General features: G+C 39.4%; 3 protein-coding genes across 4 annotated transcripts; 2 read left to right on the top strand and 1 right to left on the bottom strand.

Annotated features, from left to right (window-relative positions):
• Positions 1–162: 162 nt before the first annotated feature.
• On the top strand, positions 163–9,683 carry colq (collagen-like tail subunit (single strand of homotrimer) of asymmetric acetylcholinesterase). 2 transcript variants are annotated; one of them, XM_046046002.1, is made up of 17 exons: positions 163–460; positions 1,012–1,121; positions 1,463–1,570; positions 2,393–2,437; positions 2,608–2,634; positions 3,464–3,535; positions 3,827–3,889; positions 3,993–4,019; positions 4,119–4,163; positions 4,300–4,335; positions 4,425–4,505; positions 4,851–4,947; positions 5,576–5,706; positions 7,037–7,156; positions 7,283–7,409; positions 7,515–7,617; positions 7,724–9,683. In XM_046046002.1, the coding sequence occupies exons 1-17, from the start codon at positions 364–366 to the stop codon at positions 7,791–7,793; spliced, it is 1,359 nt and encodes a 452-aa protein (XP_045901958.1). In that variant the 5' UTR covers positions 163–363; the 3' UTR covers positions 7,794–9,683. The 2 variants fall into 2 exon arrangements, with proteins under 2 accessions (XP_045901958.1, XP_045901957.1); XM_046046001.1 differs by having other exon boundaries at positions 167–460; positions 7,268–7,409.
• A 1,424-nt stretch (positions 9,684–11,107) lies between these two features.
• Positions 11,108–20,490, bottom strand: plekha8 (pleckstrin homology domain containing, family A (phosphoinositide binding specific) member 8). Its single transcript, XM_046044951.1, has 13 exons — positions 20,237–20,490; positions 19,668–19,784; positions 19,387–19,542; positions 19,152–19,273; positions 18,686–18,844; positions 18,445–18,485; positions 18,081–18,199; positions 16,602–16,953; positions 15,655–15,740; positions 13,639–13,697; positions 13,198–13,399; positions 13,021–13,082; positions 11,108–12,925 (listed from the first exon to the last, which is right to left on the bottom strand). Exons 1-13 carry the CDS (start codon positions 20,274–20,276, stop codon positions 12,728–12,730), a joined length of 1,713 nt encoding a protein of 570 aa, XP_045900907.1. The 5' UTR covers positions 20,277–20,490; the 3' UTR covers positions 11,108–12,727.
• Positions 20,491–20,606: 116 nt separating this feature from the next.
• On the top strand, positions 20,607–23,367 carry fkbp14 (FKBP prolyl isomerase 14). Its single transcript, XM_046044952.1, has 4 exons — positions 20,607–20,965; positions 21,084–21,235; positions 21,335–21,462; positions 21,563–23,367. The coding sequence occupies exons 1-4, from the start codon at positions 20,769–20,771 to the stop codon at positions 21,719–21,721; spliced, it is 636 nt and encodes a 211-aa protein (XP_045900908.1). The 5' UTR covers positions 20,607–20,768; the 3' UTR covers positions 21,722–23,367.
• The last annotated feature ends 275 nt before the right edge of the window (positions 23,368–23,642 follow it).

Here is a 23,642-nt window from a genome sequence, read left to right as displayed (position 1 = left end):
AGTTGTCTCCTTATGCACAAATAACAACCTCATGCAATACTATTTGAATCTCTTGCAGAAGTCCACTGTGGGTTAGTCATGATAAGTCTCCCCCTGCTAGAGGAGTGGAAACAACAAAAGGCACCCCCTGCAGTAGTAGAAATCTAATATTGGCACCCGAGGCAGCTGGCGGGCTGTCTCCTGTAATTTTAGCGCACACCGATGCAGAGGAAAGATTTAATGGGCATTGGTTGGCGTACCCTCTTCTGAGGGCGTAAAGGAGACGGAGCGAGCAGAGAGGGAGGGGAGCAGAGGGAGAGAGAAAGGCAACGTATGAGGGCTGCTGTGGCTCAGAAATAAAGTCAGGCAACTATCCGGAGCAGCATGACTCTTCTAACACTTGGACTTTATCTGCCTCTGTGGTTTTGTTATGGCCTGGCTCAATCCACTTTTCTGGACAGCTTTATTTCATTCCCAGCAGGTAAGAATATTGTGAGTCTTTATATGTGTGTGTGTGTGTGTGTGTGTTTGGACTGTACTGTACATACAGTACTATGCATGCACAGGTGTTCGGCTGTAAAAGCATGGATAGTAAATGTCAAGTTTTAGGATTCATTTTGAGCTTATGGTCTCTGTGAAATGCACTTGTTTTTATTTTCTTGTCACCCATGAGGTGAACTGGAAATGCCTCTATAAATAGCGAGACCAGCTCGAGTCCTTCAGTGAGAGACACAGGCACCTCATATCTGTGTCCAGCTCTAGGAACTGGATGGGTTTCATGATTTGATAGTTTGCACCTGTTTCTCTGTCACTAATGCTGCTCCCGCATGTTCTAATGTCTTTGATTTGTCCATTTTTTTTTACTGTATATACAGGCTTTTGTTGGCAATGTGTCACATTATATGTACCTCAGTTCGCCTTGCATGTTTATGTGTCACGAGGTTAGGCGTTACTCTTTTCATGTTGATGAAAGGGTCAGGATTCACATTCAATTATTGCAGAATTGACTGACTGCATGCACACCTTGCACAGCTCTCAGATCCCAGGAGCAGCAGAAGAGATTCAGCCCATGCTGTTTAATGGGTCCGCCTCCACCCCCACTGTTTCCTCCACCCCCTTCACTTTGGCACCGCTACACTCATGTGAGTCAAAGTCATGTGACTTTATTGTGGAATTATCTGACTGTTGATATGTCCTTGGGTGATATCCAAACTGCCCCAAACTTAGTGTCTTCTGACCCCTGAATGACTGCCATTCAGGGGTCAGAAGACTCAGATGGTAGAACACATTTTCAGGAAGAAATGGCTTAAGGACTCCTTTGCTGTGCATTGCAAATTGTTATGTCAAGAATGGGATGAATTTCAGACATAAACTTCATCAACACCAGTAAAACTGTAATTCTATTAACTCTCTTCTATCCAAACATCATTTGTTAAAGCTGAAAAAGGAACACAGAATATTATTTTTTGTTTTCATTTTACAGAATGAAGAAACTTCAAATCATGGTGGTGAGTTAGGGCCGGGCAGTGAAGACAAAGGTTCTGTCTGCATCCGAGGCCCCCCTGGGCCTGCTGGTCCCCCTGGCCTTGAGGTAGGATCCAGACTTTTCCCAAACATTGTGGTTATCCCAGCATTAATGTACTGTAGATCTGCCACGCTGGCATTGTCATTACACCATTCCAACACACCGCCACAATTAGACTTACATATTCACTGTCAGTGTATGGCTGTCTGTTTTGTGTCTGGGTCTGCATGGTTTCAAGGTGTTAAGAATTAGTTCTCCAACAACATATTACCCCCATCTCCTCTCCAACTTGAGGGTTCCTGCAGAGTAGGAGATGGGGATTTCTCTGGCCCTTGTAACAGCAGCCCATTAACGCTCTACATTTAGCTCAGACACAAATAGCCTTTTTCCATTGCCTGCCAGTGCGCCACACATCATTCTCAGAAACTGTCCGAAGAGCTGTCTGCCTGGAAAGGCATACGGGGATGCGTAAATTCCAGGGATTACCAACACAAGCATGTGTGCATGTGTGTATACTGTGGTGATAAAAGATATTATGACATTTTGGTTCAATAGGTTGTGGTAAATCCACCCTGCTCCTCTGTTAGTCCAGCGTTTCATAAGTGAAAAGTAGATTTACCAAATGATTGTTAAAGCATTGCCCAGCTCAGACTGTTACAGCACCCAGCTGGCGGCTGCAGTGTTTCAGTAAATCAAAACAGACCCGCAAGGCACTTTTTAAATCAATAGTGGCCACTCAGCCTTTAGCTAATTGAAACTGCAGCTGTGCTTCCAGGAGCAGTCATGACTTTGTGGTGAGATGTTGTGGACGATAAAAGTAATTTAGATTGATATCTCTGTGATTCATGAGTATATGCCGTATATTTATTGTTTTTTAATGTTCATCAGGGTCCACCTGGATTACCAGGGATAGGAGGGCCCAAGGGAGAAAAGGTAAGCAGTTTACTTTCCCATGTTCTAATCTCCTTAATGTGGCTCATTATACATTTTACAGGCTACTCATTGTTTTGTAAGCTAAAGTTTAACTGACCTGTTGCACATGACTGAAAGATGTGTATTAAATAACTAATGTCCTTGTCCCCTCCTCCACATCCTGTTGTCAGGGAGAAATCGGAAGACCTGGGCAAAAGGTGAGAGTCTCCATTAATCACTCCGTATTCTCTGCTAAGTGGATTTACTCAAACTGAGATACCGTGCCTCCGCCTGCTCTCCCTAGCTATAACTCAGAGCGCTGCCAGTGTCTGGTTGTGTACATCAAGAAATTGTGAGCGAGTACAACCTTGACAGGATATAGCACAGACACACTGACAGGATGCAAGGGATGCAGAGCTGCTGAGACGGGCTGTTTTTGATGGCAGAGGGAGTTGACATGTTGTTGGTCTCCTCTCACAGAAGCAGATTGCCTCCCTCTTGACCCGTCAAAGACACCAAGCATCATGCCTCCCTGTCAGATGGCCCTCCCTCTCTATTAGATCGCACACAGCTTTATTAGAAAGCCTAGGACACCGTGTTTGATCAGGGCAGGCAGAAGAGAATTGACCTCCTAAATGATCAGTGGCTGTGGTTGAGCAATAAAAGTGGCCCAGTGGGAGAGCTTCCCTGGCTGGTGGCCTGACCAAGCAGCTTTGGAGCATTGCAGTGCAATTTAGCTTAGTGCTTCAGCCAGGTCATAAATCATTTTATTTCCCACAAGCATGGGCTCTTGTTCTATATACAGCCCATCATTTAATTAAAGAGAGCAAAGTGACAGGGCTCGTTAAAGTCATTCTCCCCCTACATGTGCAGCAGTGTCTGATAAATACTGTAGCAAACTGGCTGTCAGCTTATGCAGCAAATCCTGCAACAGGCATAAGAGGCCCTCATTTCAGCTGTGGCAGCAATTGTTTTATTAACCTTTTATATTAGATACTTCTATATATCATATTACATGTATCACATAAAATTGATATCTCCTGTTAGGGTCGGACAGGTCCTTCTGGACCTCCTGGGAAGCAGGGACCAGCTGGATGGCCAGGACCAAGTGGGCACAAAGTGAGTAAGTCAGATCTCACAATGTAGATGTCGATATATGTGACATGACATGAGACCAGTAAGTGAAAATAAAAGGTAGTGTCCATGTGTATTAGCTATGTTCAGCCTCTTTTGTACAATTAAATACTGTTATGTAACATTCAAACAACCTTTTCTATATAAATACTTGATTGGAATAGTGCAAAAGAACCTTCCAATTCAAAGTCTGCACTCACAACATCATCTTTGGTGTGGGGTAATATTTTACCCAATCCACATTTGTCTTATTCCTAATGTTTTCCTCTGTGTCAGGGTGAGAAAGGTGACCCGGGGCTGATGGGTTTGCCCGGAGCCAGAGGACCAATTGGGCCACGGGTATGATCTACATTATGAACTACACTTCATCTGGGATGATCTCAATTTCACACTACTTTATTTCATCTATATAGTTATTCATCAACATCTTTATTTCTTATAGGGTTTACTTGGGAATAAAGGGGAAAAGGTATGTGACCTTTTTATTAATGAAAGATATATTGATGAACATGTTTTCTGTTTCATCTAGACATAATGTCAAGTAACACACTGTAATCTGCTCCATCAGGGTTCTCGAGGTGATCGTGGTGAGAGTGGCCTGAAAGGAGACAAGGTAGGCAGTGTTTATCGGTAGGGTTGTTGCGAATGAAAGTAGTAGCACTATAGTGCATATATGCTGCTTATAATCTAAAATGATATTATATATTATAATATATAAAAAGTTATATATTACTGTTCTTTGTCCACAGGGGGTGATGGGTTTCCCAGGAATGCTTGGAGAGAAAGTGAGAAACGTATACAAACAAGAAGGAGTTTTGAATTCCAACTTTCTAAGTCTGACCAAACTGAATGTTGAGTTTGATTTGTTGTGCAGGGCGAAATGGGTCCAAAAGGAGAACCTGGAATCTCAGGAAACAGAGGACCCACTGGCCGACCAGGGAAGAGAGGCAAGCAGGTGAGGAGTTTCTGGGAATGCAACATTCTGGCTACATTGTTTTAAAACAGTAATACTGTATAAATGGATTGGTACAAATAGGTCATTTTTAAGACAGAAAAACAATAAGGGAGATTATTACTGTGGATAATATCAAACACACACAATTGATTGAGAACAGTAGTTTTGGTGTGTTAATAATTTCTCTTTTAAAAATTTAATTTATGTTCAAGCAAAAAACATTTTTCTCTGCTCAAAATGTCCAGTTGCACACTCAGGAATGAGTATTAGTTATAACAATTTGGTTTTTAAAACATAATGTAAGGAAGTCTAACCACCCTGTGTGTTGTTTTGCTTGTGTTTCAGGGAGTGAAAGGAGACCCGGGCATCATTGGGCCTATGGGACCTGCAGGCCCGCAGGGACCTGCAGGCCACCCTGGTCCTCCTGGTTCACCTGCCACAGGTGAGAACTTTCCAACAGAGTAGACATCTCCAGCAGATATAAAACTCTTCTGGATACTGATTTAAAAGTGACATATTGCTCAGTCAGGGCATGAATTTCCCTATGTCCACTTTGAAGTGATGGGTTTGTGTGTAGCTCTGCACTTTCTCTGATCTCTGAGTGTGTGAAAAAAGCTGTGCTGCCAGCGTTAGGACTATCAAACACCCCTGTCAGCAAAAGGAAGCACACTTTAGACCAGTGTAAGAGGTAACACCAGTAGTCTTATTTAGCACCAGAGAAACTTTATCTCCTGAGGTGAAACAAGATGCTGTCGTCATGACATCATGCAGCTAAAACAGATTCCCAGATGGCGAACCTCCCTACAGTTTTACAGGTATTATGTCACCAGATAATTAATGTGACATTTGTTATCTTGATCAGGTTTCTGGGTAAGATAAGTTGATTGTGTTTGCTTCTTGATAGATTAATCAAAGATAGTACATTTCATGACTTACAGTATTTATTTAAGCTACTCTAGCCCACACTCTCAACAACACTTCCCTTAAGCTTACTAAGCCTGGAATATTCGGTGACTGGGAACTAAACTTGTTGTGTCTTTTTATTTTTTTCCCTCACTGTATATGTTAAGGACTATACATGCTTGGAACAAAGGGTGCACGTGGTCCTCCAGGGCCTCCTGGGAAGTGTAGCTGCAGCTCTCTCAGTAGTTCTCCATTTGATGATTATCCTTCCAGAGGAAACTATCCCAAAGTACCAGCGGTGAGGAATTAATAGTCCTATTAAATGCAGTATGTTATGTACAATATTTAGTAATGTTTGTAATTCAGTTATGTGGCCTTTACATTTACAGTTTTTCTCAATTGCTTTAACACTATAACCAGGCTTTTGAATTAAAATTTCAAAACCATAACTCTATTTTTCAAAAAGCACACTCATTTCCTTAAACTCAATACACAAATCCCTTCATCTCTCATCGTATACACCATGTGGTCATTTAGAAAGCACTAACGTTCAAGTCAGCAAAGTTTGAGCTCAATTAGCACACAAGTACCCAGGTGGAAACACAAAGAGGCATCATTGATAACACACCAATCAGAAACTTCAATAGATACATAAAAGGGCCAGAGTCAGTTCATTCAATTTTGGAACAATGGATCCAGAGAGACGTGAAGGAAGAGGCAGAGGACACCAGAGAGGAGGAGGAAGGGGGAGGAGGAGGAGCAGTAGGGAAAGGTGGAAGAGGTGAAGGAAGAAGGACAGTAGGAGTTGGTGGGGGAGTAGGGAGAGGAAGAAGAGGAGGAGGTGGAGGATAAGAATCTCTGGCTTGTCCCAGAATAAAAAGACAGGATGCTGGGGCAGAATAATTTGTTGTTTGGTGTGTTTTACTGGACAGTACACTAAGAAATAAAAAATGTGCACGTTTACACATGTTATTCCTTTTGTTGTGTTCATCATGTGATAAGTTTTTTGAGGGAGAGAACCACAAGCAACATTACTTATAACCAGTTTTGGTAGTGTTGTTTTGAATTTATCTCACCAAAGTGTAAGACTGTGTGGTAGTGTGTGTGTGTTTTTGAGGGCATGTGTGTCATCTCTGAGGGCACAGTTTGGTTTTTCAGCAGGATTGAATAGTTTTGAGTCGAGAGCTTCATTTTGACCTGAAAATAGGTTGTTTGGGGAATTGGGTGAGAAATTGTGCATTTGTTTTTTGAAAAAAAAGAAGCATAATTTCAAGAAATGTGTTTAATCAAAAGAGAAAAACTGTAATACTGAATCATTTGACATTCAGTGAAAAAAATCTAAACACAATTAAAATGTTCAAATGTTTAAATCAATCCGTATGTATATAAAATCTATGATTTCATGCAACTGTTATTTTCACTTCCGAATTTTTAGAAACCCTGGGGTTATTGAGTTAAACATTTGACGTTGAGTTGAGTTAAAGTACCCCTACTGGGGAGATGTATATTACTTTGAGACACATAGCTGGGTTATTACATTTTGATGCTCAATATCGCAAAATTGCATTTAACGGAATTTAAAATGCACTAAATACTGAAACCATTTCCCCACTTTGCCTGTCATTCAGATATTCGTTGTCAGCAATGAGGAAGAACTGGAGCGCCTTCACACAGATAATGCTCTTGCATTCCGTAAAGACCAGAGATCTCTCTATTTCAAAGACATTGATGGCTGGCTGCCAGTCCAGGTATCATTGCATGCAGCAAAATCTGATTATTTTATCATTTTTATTTTTGTGGTGGTGACTTTTCAAGCGTTTATTTTCTTTTTTGTTCAAGATTTTTAAACTCTGTAAAAGACCTTTCCATTCCAGTTGTCGCCGTTCCAGTCCATGGAAAACGCACCTGATGATGAAGGTTACTGTGGTGACGGGATAGTACAGATTTCCAGCGGGGAGGAGTGTGATGACAGAAACAGAGTCGTCACTGATGGCTGTGTCAGTAAGTCATGTGTCCATGTTAGGTGGTCTGTGTAGCTCCTTACTTGTACTTTGCTGTGCACATATAACATGACCCCTCTACCCCTGCTGTCTCCCCTTACCACAGAGTGTAAACACGCTTACTGTGGAGACGGATACCGCTATGAAGGGGCAGAGGAGTGTGATGGAAAGGACTTTGGATACCAGACATGTAATTCATATCTTCCGGGGTAAGCACAGTAAATAACTATCTGTTCACAAAACTCTTTGCTGTATGTGAAGTGTTTTGTTGACATGTGAAACAGACCAAAATGTAGTTTCTCCTGTTATTTGCAGGTCATATGGTCACCTCAAGTGCACACCATACTGTGTTATTGACTCCACAAACTGCAAGTACTTCACTTGAGGAGGAAGCTGGACAGTGCAGCGGGATCCTCTGTGTGTTATTTGCTTGACACATGACAACAGGAATATTTTCATGCAAAAAAAAAGAACAATAACACTCCAAGCGAGAGACTGTAAAGGTAGAGGCAGCCAATGATTCTAACAAAACATATATATATATATATATATATATATAACTCCTCTGTATCGCTGCTGAGATGCCATGTAGCTCCCCGGAGTTATAATCGGTCAGTGGAGGGGAACACCTTCACCAACACATAAATGCACAGGATAACTGCACTCCGTCTTAACAAGCAGGACTTAAGACTGGCCTCCTCACCATGCCCGATTGGACCGGAATCAGCCTCTGGATGTAACAGCTGTGTGACAGCCATGCAGAGACTTAATAAAGTGCCAGTGGGAGATGTTGCAGAGGAACAGTAGACAGGCCAGAGGCGTAATAATCTTGACCCAGTTACTGTTGAGAAAGAGAGGCAGTAGGACATCCAGAGCCATGGCCTCAGGTATTCTACTGCAGTGCACAACATTTGCATGAGGCTGGGATTGTCATGACAGTAGCTGTCACTATCCAAGCATGTAACCCATCACTTTACTTATTGCCACGATAAGGTTCGCACTATGTAGTCTCAATATCACATCAAGAATTTCAGGTTTGGAGGTAAAACCAGGCATATGATAAGATTAATATGTACGGTGATAAAGGTGGATATAGGTCATGAATTATACATGTGTAATATTTCACTGACACTGTTATACCAGGAAGCCACTCTTTCAGAGGCCGACTCGGCTTCATTAGCTTGAGGTGGTACTGTTCTTGACAGTTCTGGACATTCAGTCTGGGCAAGGTTTCATAAATCCAAAAATTTCTCAGGAACCAACAGGTAATGTAGCTCCACACAGGACCTTTCACAGGCATCCTCCACTACTCTCTTTGTGATATTAAATGGCAGTGACTGTAAGCTGAAGCACACAGGTAACTCAAACAAGAGCTTTAAAGTATCGACAAGGCGTAGTCCTCTAGGTAAGAGTTTCTTGCCTGTGCTTCAGTGAGAAAAAAAAATACTGTATGTGAAGGCTTGAAACTGTTATGTCCTTAATTTTTTCACTGCACAGAAAGGCTGGAATAGTCTGTAGCTGCTAAAAGGTGGAGGAATTTCAATTCCAGTCTGTTCTATGGTCATTACTGTATTTACTCCAATACCTCTTTATCCAGTCTTTCTGTCTTATGGTATATACAGCAACAGAGAAACTCATCAGTAAACTTAACAGTGTAAATGTAGTCTGCTGTGTGTTGGGCACCAAAGGTGAAAATGACTTTGCTGATATAAGATGACATTTTCCATAAGGTACTGTATAAGTCCCAGTGCCAAGGGAGACCTTTTTCTCAGCCATACTTACATGTAGTCAGGTGATTCTTCTGTAAAAGTGATCTAAAGATAAAGACTGTTAACTATATTGTCTCCGCATGCTTTGTGATACCGTGCTAATGAGTGTGAAATGCTTCCACTTTGTCAAACATGGTTTTGTAAATGATTGCATTCATCAGTATAGCAGGTGTCTTAAGAAATATCAGTCTTGCTCTGCCCAAGGTGTAGCTAAGTACTGTATGTTTTACACACCTTAGTTGATAGTGATGAACTGTGCAACGCACAAAACTGAAATACCTTTTGGAAACTATGTTGAATGTTCTGCCTGTGCTCCTGGACTGTTTATGCACAACAGTGCTGAAACATAACATGCATGTGGTAACGTACTGTAAGGCTTTATGAAATATAATATGCACTGTGACTGGGTAGTGAAAGTTCATTTTGTTGCATTATTCTGATATGATTTATACAGTAGTTGTGGATCATTTTAAAAAGAAATGAAAATAAAAGAGGAATTTAAATCATTGAAAGCTTTACACTCTGTCTTATGGCACATGCATCTTTAGGGTTTAGTCGGGGGTCAGCTGCTTTGCTTCCTGTCTGTTGTGAGCAAGTGGTGACAGTGATTGGGAGGCTGTTGAAAAAAACCTATAAACAGTGATAGTGATGCTACTGATGTTCTTTCAGAGCACTCACTGTAAAAAAAAAAAAAAAAAAAAAAAAAGGCAGATATAGAGGGGGAAAAAGATGCCATCAGCAGCTCCTTGCAAAGTGCTACGTTAGACTAAACAGTAAACAGACCACACAGCCAACTCTCAGTTTTTCTCAGACATAGCAATGTTGGGGTTTTTTTGTAGCTTTTCATTCTGTCTCGATGAAGCTCCTCAGAGCTGAGTCTGTGCCTGGAGATGTGGCACAGCTACACAGCTTGGGGCACGGGCAGCCGGCCAGTGTTGCAGCAGAGATGTTTGATGCTAGACTTTATAACTCTATTAGCATGCCGTGTTTCTTTTCTAAATCACATCAGGATAATTTGTCTGCTGAGATGCCCAGAGTAAAAGCTCTACCTTTGCGTGTTTATCCCATCATGTGCATTCCCCTGACCAGGCCAATCAGATTTGTACCACAGATGTCTCAGTACAGCACTAAATGTCACTGGAGATGCAGTGGCCGACCAGATTCTACTGCTCTGTAATGAAAAGATCTGCTGTACGCACAGAAGAATCCCCCAAGTGAAGTTTTAGGGTGTTTGGGAATCTTGAACAGTTTAAAGTACAAATTAATTGATGAACTACTAGCTGTTTGTGGTCAACATTGTATTAGATTGACTGTTCCCTTTCTCAAAGACACTGCTCATGAAGTTAAACTTGGAGGGAGAAAGATCTACTGAGCTCTCACAGCTATTAAGTTGAAGTGAAATCAAACACTTTTTCCAACAAAAGGGGTTATTTTAGTGCAGCCCGGTTGGTGTGGCATTACATTACTTTTGTGGCAGAAGGGGCGATGCAAAGGAGGGCACAGGGACAGGAAGCAGGCAGGGACCCAGCTGTTGGCCTGAGCCAAGTGAAAATCCCTGACCTATAGGCAGGAATGGCTGGCATGCAGAGGACAAACTGCTGCTGCGCATGCAAAATGCTCACACACAGACAACAAGGTATACAATGGTGTTATTTAAGCTCAGTGCCACTATTTACACAAACTAGAACACCTGTGCACATTTACTATATATTGCTTTCTTGTTGATTTGTTTGGTAAACAAGTAAAATGTAGAGAAGTGAAGGTCAATTATAGGATCAACTTGTGTTGAGAACCATCAGCAATTTTACTCTTTGCCACATTTGACAGAAAATGGTCTGATAAATAGAAACATGGTTATTTTAACTCTGGGCACCGATCTGATACAAAACATAAGACGACATATTTGACTACAAGAGGACAGGACACACACTAAGACAACTCCATTATTTATTATGTAAAAATCACATAGCATCTTATATACAATCATAGAAGAAATACCAAATCCAATGTTTGTAATATTACAATAGCATATTTTCAGGATTAACAGTGGACTTCATCTGCAGCAGGAAATCAACCTATGACACATCCGTGACGTAAACTTGGTGCAAATGCCTACAGAAGAATTATTACTGTATACGTTCCTGAAAACTTAAAAGAATAGTTAGGATAAAGTTAAAAATACTACATGGTATGTCTCGGTAAAAAAGCCCTATGAGAATGTTCCTGCTTTGTTTCGAATGGCTCAGTGAATCTGTGGATAAACTTTAACCTCTCACCACTACTTTTTTTTTTCCATCGTTGAATCGACATCATAAAATATTAAGTACGACTGGTAATGACGCTCAAGTATATTTGACAGTGCACAGACGAAACGGCGAAAAAATTATGAAATCTGTAAAGTAGACTTGCTGAAGGCTACTATTCATTATTAGTACAGAGATGAAGGAGAAGCAATTCAACTTTCACAATCTATCCCTTTTGGATTATTTATTAACTTAATTTCATTGGCACCTATGTTCCTTTATAGATAAAACCATGCAATCAATAAACATGCTCTATGGATACAAAATTCCATACATTCACGCATATGCTGGGCTGAAATGATCCCATGACATTAATGTGGACTTTATAACTTAAGACATAATAAATAGACATTGTGAAAATGAACACTGTGCAGAGAATGTCCACAAATAATCAGCAGTTGTCACAGTTCTTTAACAGCTACACTGGATTACTTCATTCTTGCGTGTTGTGGCACTGTAGGCAGCAGAGGATTAAACCATTCACATCATAGCTCCTTTTTTGGTCCCATGGAAATTCTCTCGTAACATTTGTCAACTTAGTCAAACTGCAGGATTTGCATTAAACTTTCTGGGAAAGAAAGAAAATCAATATTGATCATAATTTCCACTAAACTTCAACAGTCAGTGCAAGAAAGAACATTTACCTAATACACAAAAATTTGCCCAGTATGCAATTCCATCACATCCTTTAAGGCATATATTGGGCATTGTAACAATCCAACATTATTTTAGTCAAAATAGTGCTTTGTGTTAGGTACACGTATCATTATGTTTCAATCCAAGGATATCCAAGAATATCCAAGGATTGATTAAAAATTAAGCCAAAAATCTTGTGGTTATGTACCTTAAAACATGTATAGTACATAAAAAGCCACAACACAGCGAAAAAAAAATGTGCACCAGAAACAAATGTCACCATGAATCATTATGGTTTGAGCATAATAGGGCTTAAACCCCCTACACTATCAACAGCCTTTTAAACAAGACCCAGAAACTACATTTTTTTCAAGCCATAATAGTCTTAATTATTAGTGCTTGCTTTGTAGGCTCCTAAATATAGACATACCTTCTTTAAAAACTTAGGCCCTTAAGTTTAACAACCACTGGAAACACCTCACACTGACACGGGACATGCTCACACTATTTTGTACACAAGATGCACTTGATGCATCTGGCACCCTCCTTCAGCAGCCCCTGCAGTCAGGTTCTGCCCTTCCCTGAACTCGTATAATCTCTCTGTTCACATTTCACACCACTTCATCCGATTCCAGGTTGTACTCTTCGTACAGGGCATCTAGGATGGCCAGCTGCTTCTCCATGGCAGGCAGGTACAATCCCAGATCCCTGTGCATGCCGCTGGTGAAGCCTCTCTTCAACTCGTCGCCCTCTCTTGACACTAAGGCGGCGCTGAAACTTTGATAGGACGGTGCAGCTCTCAGCGCCAACTAGGAAAAACAGAAGCATGCAATAGTCACACTCCAAGAACAACAGATGAACCTCAGAGTGGGGAAACGCATTGGTGACAGTAAGAAATACCTACAGCAAATACACCCCGCACAACCCATCCGTGGTACTGCCGAAGGGTCTTTCCATAGGCATTATCTGAGTAAAAGAATAGACAGAACGTGATGAATCCTGACAGCGAACACACATTAAGTTCCATGTATTTTAATTTGTTTATAGATGTCTGGCCGGGTATCGTAGAAAACAGGCTCACTTAGCGCTCCCTGTATGTCTTGATGTCCTGCGTTGACCTCTGACAGAAATTCCTTGAGGAACTTCAGGCCTCGTCTGAGCCACAGCAGTGCCTCGGTAGCAGAGTTGCGCACCTGGGTAACATCTGTCTGGACTTCATGCAGCACGATGGACTGTAGTGTGGGGAAGCTGTCAGGTTCTGACATCAACTTCTGGTGAATTTTCTACCGGTTCAAGAAAGCTCAATAAGTTACTTGATCTAACGTGCAGTGACTGATAAGCAATTTGTCTGATTTTCAAGCTAAACAAGGAGTCGAACAGTATTGTATCCAGCAAATGTCTCCCTGTGGACATATTAAATAGTAAACTGTATAGTAGTAACATTGATTTATCCTGTATGTCACACTATGTTTAGCACAAAATGTAATGTACACATTCTACACACACAAAAATGTACACATACCTTGATATTTCCAACAAAATCCATTTTAACTGGTGCAAACACTGTGGACCCCAGCTTGTCTGAGAAGAGAAAATCCACGATCATTTCTTTGCAGCTTGGATATTTGCTACATTAAATATCCAATGCTGTGGCTGTTAATAGTCACTGATGAACAAAGCAGCTGTCCTGCTTTTTTCAAACAAATGATAAAGAGGGTAGAAAACCCTGTGGAACAAGTTCAGGAGAAAATTTACCTTTTAAATGCAGATTTAAGGTAGCAATGGTGGTAAAATAATAAAGGCTTGTGACACACTAGAAGACATAAAATGCTTAGCAATTCTGAAAGCATGCTGCATGACGTACAGCTTATCAAACAAAGATATCACTGGTATCTAGATCTGTGTCAAGATTTGATGGGAGAAATTTCATCAATATGGGCTGAAAACGTTTGACCACAGCTGGGAGGTGAGCGGCACTTAAAGGGCAACTTCGGTATTTTTCAACCTGGACCGTTTAAAAATTTGTCCAGTATCAAGTGACCTGCAGTCAAGACAGGACTGCGACGTACCTCGCAGGCAATTGTGCCCCGTCAAAGTACATCCAATAAAGTATTTGTTTTTGCCATTGATTTATTGGATAATTGTGAGTATCTTGCAACATTATGGAAAGGACCTTTAAAGAGAAAATCAATTTTTGTTTAACAAAAAAAAACGAATAATGTCTTGCTGTTCCAACACTGCCTTGAATGGTTAGTTTGTTTGTGTTATTGTGTTGGTGTTTTAAAAGGGTTAAAAAAAACACCAAAGTCACACATTGACACAAACTAATAAATCAAGACAGTGGTCATCCAAGAGGTAAAATTACAATTTTTGTCAATGGAGTCTGGTGGTTTTGAACAGAGCAATAAAGGTTTCTGGTTAATCAATAATTTATAATGAGTAATATATTTTTTAAAAAGGTCTCTATCTGTAGGGATTCTTTCCATATTGTTGTCAAGACACTTTTAATAACAATCTGAGCCTGTCAGTGGCAAAAACAAGCACTTTAGCCCACAAGGATTACATTGCAGCACTCTGTTTCGCTGCTGCCAGCTCGCTAAATACTAAACCAATTACAGAAAATGTTGTCGCTATTAGTCATTTAGACACAAAAACATGGGAAAAATAGTAACAGTAATAAGGTTAAAAGGTCACATCATTTTGAACATAAATTTACAGTAATTCAGAGATTCACAATGTTTTTTAAATTTAAAGAGGATCCTTATAATTCAACCTTTTGGCCAAACACTTACCTCACTCAGCATGTTCAGGTGCAGATGTTGGTTAATTTGAATATATCATCATATTGCCCTGGCCATCTTACATGTGTGCAAATTGAACATTGTGATTAAACGTTTATCTGCCAATCACTCATACCCCCAGAAAATTCTTGATGACCAACAATCCTTATCCAACCTCTCCTCCTAAATATTCGGCCAAGTCTGATAAAGCTCTAAAAAGTGACAATGGAACAAGACAGGCATCTTATCCGTCCATCATAACTTTTTTTTTGTCAACCGCCTGACAAATTTGGCAAACAAGAAACAAAAATGTTTTTCCAAGTTGTGCACTTGTTAATATAGTTACTGTGACCATGAGTGACCACCCTGTCTATGTGTAGTACTCACAGATAAGGACACGCAGGCACAAGAACATGTATCAGCTAATGATAAACCTTTTCATAAGATGTTAAGGTTCAAAGAATTAAAAAAATAATAATAATAATTTAAAAAAACAAAAAAAAAACAAACAAACACTGGAACACATACATGTGCAGATGGAAATAATGAGGGAATGGAATAAAAGGATGATGACGAACCCAAACACAGAAAGCTATCACCTCATCAAGCACACACAATGTGAGTGACAGAGCATGCACAAAAATAGCAGAAAGAAGTTTTCCTTATAAAATCTCTAAAGGGTGAAATGACCACATATGTGGCATCATCAGGAAGAGGAACAGGTTAAGATGAGGAGAGACTGAAAGTGACTGGCCTACCTAATACAGGCACTATTGCATAGCATGAGTCCAAAAACTCTTGAGTAGGGATACCATTGTCGTCGTCCAGTCTTATATCACTAAATCTAAAAAAAAAAAAAAAAAAAGAAGTAGAACAGATTTAAACAGGAGAATATATTAGAAGTATGCCATTTCAGTTTTTATTTGATCAAATCAAACAGAAAAATAAAAGGGTACAAACATCAAAACAAAGTCAGAGAAAAGATCCACACAGTGTCATGCAATTTTATGCCTGACAATACCTGAGACTATTCTGCTACTTTGTCTACAACTTAACGGAGCTGAGTTTTTTTGCTAATGCAAATACTCTAAAACTGCTCCATCATTTTTAAAAGACCAACTCCAAAATGCATATACTGTAGCCCCACATCTTGCAGTTGAATACTAAATAAGACAATGATTTTACTCCATTATAATGATGTTTACATCATAACTGAATATTACAGAAATGATTATAAACACTCTAGTCCATTGTTCAATAACAATCTTAACACTCAGATCTTAAAAAAAAAAGAAAAAAAAAAAAAAAAAGAAGGAAGAACGTTTGAAATACAGAGCAAAACAAAAAAGCTTTACAAACCCAAATATCAGATGAGGGCCTCTCTGTGCCATGTGATCAAGAGAGAACACACTAATATAAAACACGTGTCATGACATCTTGAAATGGATTCAGTTAAATTCTTCCAAACCTGTAATAATATATTTATTTTGTGCAACACAGTAATACAATTAATATACTGTATTTACATAAAACTAAGTAACTATGCAGCAGAAGTGCAGTGCCTTAAAGACAGAAATACTACATAGTTTAGATTGGTTAATCCTAATACTGCACTAGTGAAATATCACAGATGATCATACAGTAACTTCATACAGTAACTGACGTGTCCTAAAGGATGTGACCTTCCTGAATAGCATTTTCGTACCTGTGACTCATTGTGCTGAAGAAAGTTTCCACCTGCTCGGTGTCTTCTGGCTCCGCTGAATCTCTGGAGGTCTCATCTTTCTGTGGAGTCTCTTCTTGGTCAGGAACAGCTTCCTGTTGTTGCTGATGCTGGACAACGTTTGCCTCCTTGTTGTTGTCGTCATGCTCTCGACTTTGGTCCAGTCTGTGCTTCTCCTCTTGTTTTGTCTCCCTTTGATCCTCGGCTTCATTTTCCTCACCCCCCTCGGCTGGTTGGTCGTAGTGTTCAATCTCAGAGGTATTCTGGGTAGCATGTAAAGCAGGGTCACCTCGCTCCTCGTGGACTGAGCTGTTGCCGTTGGCTGCATCAATATCTGTATGATATAGCAGATATGTATGTTACCAGGCAAAAAAGGGTTGAAAACTAACAAGCATATAGAATTTGGTTGCCTGTCGCAGCAAGTATAAAGCTCAGTTTTCATCAGAATGGTTGTAGCAAATGGGGTACACTGATGCAAACCTCATACTCATCCTTTATTTAGTCCATCCATCCATCCATCGTCAACCACTTATCTTGCGTACAGGGTCGCGGGGTCCTTTATTTAGTGTTTCAGTAAAATAAATACATACAACTATGTATACAAACTCCAAGAGCAGCACTACATTTTGTATGTAGTATAAGTATTTCTGCACTGACCTGGTTAAAAGGTTCAGCATCCAGCATCACAGTTGGTGTGTGACTGGTTTCAATTGTGACTACACTCAACTGGGATTTACTGTTGTGTTTTGTGAAATGCTACAAGATGTGTTGGTTTAAGGTCCCCCCCCCCCCACACAGAAAAGATTACCATCTTAATTACAATCCAAAAAATGTTTTATTAACTCTTTCATATCTCCTAAAAGTCTGACAATGTGTTTATTTTTAATTAAAAAATTTTAACAATTGTGCTAAAATAATCTGACTATATTTTTCTTACATTTTTGTAATAGTGTTATCTGGCGCAATTGTATCACTAAAAGCTGTCAAGTCTGAATTAATGTATGTAATATATTCTAATGTAACATGATGTCAACTATGTTCCAAAAGAAAGGTGCCTTTTATGTACTGTATTACTTTTAAAAGTTACATTTAGTTTACCTATTAATAAATTCCTATATAGTGCTACATTCCATTAAAATGCTCAGAAATCACTGTTTTTTAATCTTTGTTTTTTTGTTTTTTAACAGATAGTATGATATAAAACCCAAAACAATAAATTGAAATGGACTGGTTTTATTTTCAGTAACCGGCAGTAGCTTCGACTTCGTACCGCTAAAGGAAAATGCATTAATATAATTGGGCATCCATCACTGTCGGTTCACTAAAAGTAAATAATATTTCCACATCAATTCAGATGATGTACACACAACCAGGCCCCTTTTGTTCTGTGCAGTCTTTCCTTTAAGGAATGCAGTTATTTCAGTTCAATAAAACCTTCAGCGGTTGGGTCACCCGACTTACCTGATGGGGAAGTTTGGTGTTCTGGTCTATCTGGCTCATCCGGTCCCTCTGCTCCATAGTCAAGGTTCTGGTTGTCATGTGCAATTGTTTCTCCTGAGGTTTCAGCCAAATCTCTCCACCTGGAATGAATTGGAGTTCACTATGTTAATTCTAAAACTTGGGATACACATATAAATGGCAAATGTGTGTAAAGCCACATATATAAAACATTAATAACGAAATAGTATATCAACTGAAAACATTTGAAAGGGTATTTGATTTTCACCTCACTGCTATTTTGAACATCGGCGTATGTGACAATAATGATAGCTGGAGAAGCTGGAGGATGCAACATAATTACATAATCAAAAAAAAAGCAACCTACTTCTCTCCAAGGTTCAGATTTAAATGATTGACAGGTTTAATCTGTTGGAGAAAAAAATACATTAGGGGATTAAATGTCAAGTCAGTGTTATTTATACAGCCCAATATTACAAATCATGATTTTCCTCTCTCCTTAGAGTAGACCATCAATTTGAATGAACAATTTTTTTTTTAAACAAACCATAGTCTTTGTACTTGATGTTATTAAGTGTATTAGTTAAATGTGGTTGACATAAATGTACCTTCTGAGGTTTGACGGCTGCTACTGGAGGAGATCCTGGTGGACTCTGTGTTGCCATATCCGTACTAAAAGTACGATTTGCTATCTGCATGCATTCCTCTAGAGTCTTAAGGAAAGTGGTGCACGTGGACTTCACCATCTTTCCAGTGTCTATGCCTGTCTGAAATGGATACACAAACATACACATTGGCTAACACTGCCACATATCCCAACATGGCTCTAAATGCCCTGACAGATAAGTATATTGTTTGGCAACAATATGCTAACAAAATCTGCTTACGTCATAAAGTTAAGATTAAAAAAATACTTATAATGTGAAAACAAATACTGCCTGTCTGGTCTATTAATAAGTGAAAGCACACATCAGTTTGATGTCTTGCTAGTTGCAAATGGACAACTCTATACTGTAGTTTCACACCAACAGCAGCTTCTCTTATTTCATCAGCTCATCTAAACCCTAATCTTACCTCCGTTGTGTCTCCTAGCTCATCATTCTCCTTGATCTTGTTTACTTGTTGTAGAAGAAGGTCACAGTATAATCTGAGTTCTGACATCTTAGTTTTCTGAGCCTCTGTGTTCTCTTGGAGCTCTGTAATAATAACAGCAAATGAGCAGACGTTTACAATATTTTACAATAGAATACTAACATAGCTGTCTAAGTGCAATCCATGCACAGATTTGGATGTTATGGCATCCAGGTACCTTTTTCTCTTTTTGTTCGGTTGTCTGTAAGACAAGCTTTGGCTGTTCCCAGTGCCACCAGCCATTTTTGCCTCTCTGCTGCATTGATGGCTCTGAGGTAAAAGTACTGCTCTCCTGGTATGGTCAGGTCAACTCGTGTAGAGTCAGAGGAATGAACTAATAAAACACAGCAGCAAAAAATAGACATGCTTATCAGTACTACATCAAAAGGAAGTAGAAAGCTACTCCCTCACACGTGCACATTGAAACACAGTACAGGGCATATAGTGGGCCATACCTACCTTGGATTTCACAAACTGAAATTTTAATGCTGCCTTTGCAACCTTTCCAGGCATCTTCTTGAGAGTCGTAGTAAGACAAAGTTCCTCCATCAAGCACAAACCAACGAGGCTGCCAACCTGAAAAAAAATGCATTAAAATGTTTTGATCTCTTCTGTAAAGTTGCTGTTTAATAAGTATGAGTATTTTTATCAAAAGTTAGCTTAATAAACTTGGAAAGAGTTAACCCTTACCTTATGTTAGCAACAGCTAAGTATTTGAATCAGATTATAATGACAGATGGTGGGATATTAGGAAGAGCTAAGGTTACTTGTTAAGACTTCATAAATAAGGTCAACTTAGACTTCGTTAAACAGCTAACTTACACTAGCAAAGTCAAAGATAACCTAGTAAACTGAAGTGGCGCATAAGCTCCGATAGTTGAAAGCTCTCGATAGCTAACGTTAGCTAGCCCGTTGCCTGTTAACGTTATCTCAAACTCAATATAAGTGTGCTATGACGTCGTCATGCTAGCTAGCTGCCTTCAAACGACTTTAACCGAAAACACCCAACGACTGTGGGGTGAACTTACCACTTATGTAATTGGTCCATTTATACAGCATTCCTTCCATTGTTTAATTATGTATTTTTGCCGTTCATTACTTGTTTATCATAACAAGATATGATGCACAGCTGATTGCAGCGACTCCATCGGGCCCACAGTGTGATTTGTGGAGTAACGTCCTCGGCTTTACATCTCGGCTGCGTAAATAAAGTGCGTAAACTTTTTCGTGAATGGAGATCTAAGCGATCACTGGAGAAGCCGTAGACGTTCCTCCCATTTCGATCAGAGGGATTTAAGTACTGTGGGTTTGGATTGTGGTGATTGACATAAAGAATATCCAATTAAATGAGAGAATATATAAAGGGGGGGGCTTCGGAATGAATTTATCCAATTGTAGATGGAGGAGGGCAGACAGCTCAACAGTGGCTACGTTCATCGCTGAAGTTGGCTGCCACGTAGTTGGCATTCCTGCAGTGAATTTATTTTAGGTGCTTTTTTTTATGGAAAGGATTTAACGAGCATGCCAATTTTGTGAGTTAGCCAGCTGTTGTCTATCAAAATGATACTTTTTTCTATTTGTTCGGTATTGCCCTCACTGTTTGTGTTTGTCACTGGGGGGAAATTGCCCGAGCCTGAAGTGAATATTGAAGTTATACACAAACCCTTCATGTGTTACCGTAAGTCAAAATATGGAGACATGCTTCTTGTTCATTACGACGGATTCTTGGAGAGTAATGGCACCATTTTTCATTCCAGGTAATTTATTGCTAGAAACTGTAATGGATACATGTATTGCTGTACAATTTTGTTACATTCCTTGTGCAGGAAAATATATATTTGGGTCATTGTGATGTGACTTTGTGACTCTTGGCAGCCGCAAAGATGGGGATAAAAATCCAGTATGGTTCACACTTGGGATCCGAGAGGTGCTCAAGGGTTGGGATAAGGGTCTGCAGAACATGTGCACAGGAGAGCGCAGGAAACTGACCATCCCACCATCTCTGGCATATGGCAAGGAAGGAAAAGGTAACATAGACATACAAAAAAGCATGTTAGAGAGGGTGTGCTGCAGAGCCTCGCTTCTTTCTGTGTTCCAACAGATATGCTTCTTTTACATGTTTACAGGTAAGATCCCTCCAAGCAGTACCCTCATTTTTGACATTGAGCTCATGGACATCCAAAATGGTCCCAGGTCACATGAGTCTTTCCGGGAGATGGATCTCAATGATGACTGGAAGCTCTCCAGACAGGAGGTGTGAAATTATTTTAAACTGCTTTTTTTTTTTGCATTAAGTGTGTGTGTTTGTGTGTGTGTGTATTTCATATGTAATTTTTATTCTGTCTGCACTACAGGTGAAAGAGTACCTGAAGAAAGAATTTGAGAAACATGGGTACTCGCCTAATGACACACATCATGAAGTGATGGTAGATGACATCTTCAAAAATGAGGATGAAGATAAAGATGGTTTTATATCTGCGAGGGAATTGACCTACCAACACGATGAGCTCTAAAGGGCTGATTATTTTCTACTTTTTTAAACTACCACAGTGTTCGTTTCATGAATTTCCTCCAAAATAGTGACATGAATTGAGGAATTGTGAAATAGTTACCAGACAGTTTTACATGGACCTCTCTCAGGGGGATGTTTTTTTTTACACTGCATTTGAAAAGTACTGCCTTACTTTTGGTTGAAGTCAATTACAGCAGCTCCATTTTGTGTAATTTTATGCAAAATGTGATTCATCATTAATTTATATCTCCATTCTACATGCACTGATAGTGTCACAACAGATGTATTTAGGCAGTTTTGGATTTATAAAAACTAATTTCATGAAATAAACAATGTTATGTTAATTAATTTGTATTAGCTTTACAATTCATGTTAATGTGGCCTGCCTCAGTGATTTTTATCTGTGCATGTCTTCATTAATCACCAGAGGGCACTCTTGTCCTAGACTTTTGTGTCATACTTACAAATCTTAATCAAATCCCATAACAAAAAAGCAACACTGTAACCACATATTGTCAGTAGTCCTCTTTCCGTTTCTAGATTTCTGTTTCTGGCAGACCAGAATATCAAAATGAGAGTACATTTCATGTCGTCAGGAGTAAATCAGGGAAAAAAGTGTGCAGTAGGCTTCTATAGTACTGGCATGATTGCCATGGTTGACATTTTCAGTCACTTGCAGTGATTCAGATTTCAAATTATGTGTTATGCTTTAAAGGAATAACATTTCTTTTCATATTTTTTTCCGTTCATGTATAATTGCAGTTGTAGCAACCATAATATTCCTTCAGTGTGTCAATGTACATTTTGCAGTGAATAACTCATAAACACAAATTCAGCCTAAAACAGTATCCAAATGCCAAAAATTGCTTTTGAACCCTGACTAGGAGACATCGTTTCTGAGTTCATATTAAAGTTTTTTGAGAATAACCCATAAACAGCTATCTGACATCAACTGACCCATGTCATACTCACAGCTCTGTTAAATTACAGTCATTGTATGGCAAACATCATGCGAGTCCACATAGAAAGTTTCTTATTTGTTTTCCATTAGGTAATGAAGGTGACTATGTGGGATCATTGATTTCTAAATTGGTTCTCAGGATTGTAACTTTTGTTTCGCTCAGTGATCTATCAGTAGGGAGTAATTAGGATGGAATCAGTTGTGCAGCATCAACAGGAAGCAAAGCACAATGTTTCCAAGATTAAAGAAGACATTGAGATGTGTGATAGCTGTCGGCATTCTCGGTGTATTCCTTTCTTTAAACCATACAAATGAAAGCATTGTAATATTTTGGTTGAGTGAATCTTGACAGCATTGACCCAAAAAAAAAAAATTGGATGATGCAGTTGACATAGCAGGAGATACGATCTCTTTCCCCCATAACATTAAAGATTACCAACAAGTATATGTCTACATCAGATGCTTAAAGTATTCAGTATTCAAGCTACTGTAAGACATATCACCACAGTTGGCCCATTGCATTAAGGTGAATGATAATTGCAGCATGATAAGTGAGTAATATTGTAGCATACTGACATACTGCAGAGGTGAATTGTTATTTTAGGCACTAACGTCAACTGTAACTAATCATATTGTAATGCTTTAAATTAATAATAAAGAGGTGTGACAGAATGCTATATATTGCAGCTAAAAGCAGAAGGGAGTTTCAATTTCACTCTATAACTTGTTATATTGTGACAATAAACCTACCTACCTAAAAAAAAAAACATCCTGATGAAGGCTGACATGCACCAGTGATATTCTCAGGAACCACAGATATATTTCAAAATAGAAAGCCAGAGTGTAAATACTGTGGTGCAACCATGCCTTTTCTCACAAAGAGCACCACTGTTTATCTCACCATTGAAATTCATATGGTATCTGGCAAAAGTCCACTCTGCTGATCACACCTACAGTTAAA

Source organism: Micropterus dolomieu, linkage group LG03 (assembly GCF_021292245.1).
Source record: "Micropterus dolomieu isolate WLL.071019.BEF.003 ecotype Adirondacks linkage group LG03, ASM2129224v1, whole genome shotgun sequence".
NCBI lineage: Eukaryota > Metazoa > Chordata > Actinopteri > Centrarchiformes > Centrarchidae > Micropterus > Micropterus dolomieu.
This window is presented reverse-complemented; position numbering and strand designations above follow the sequence as displayed.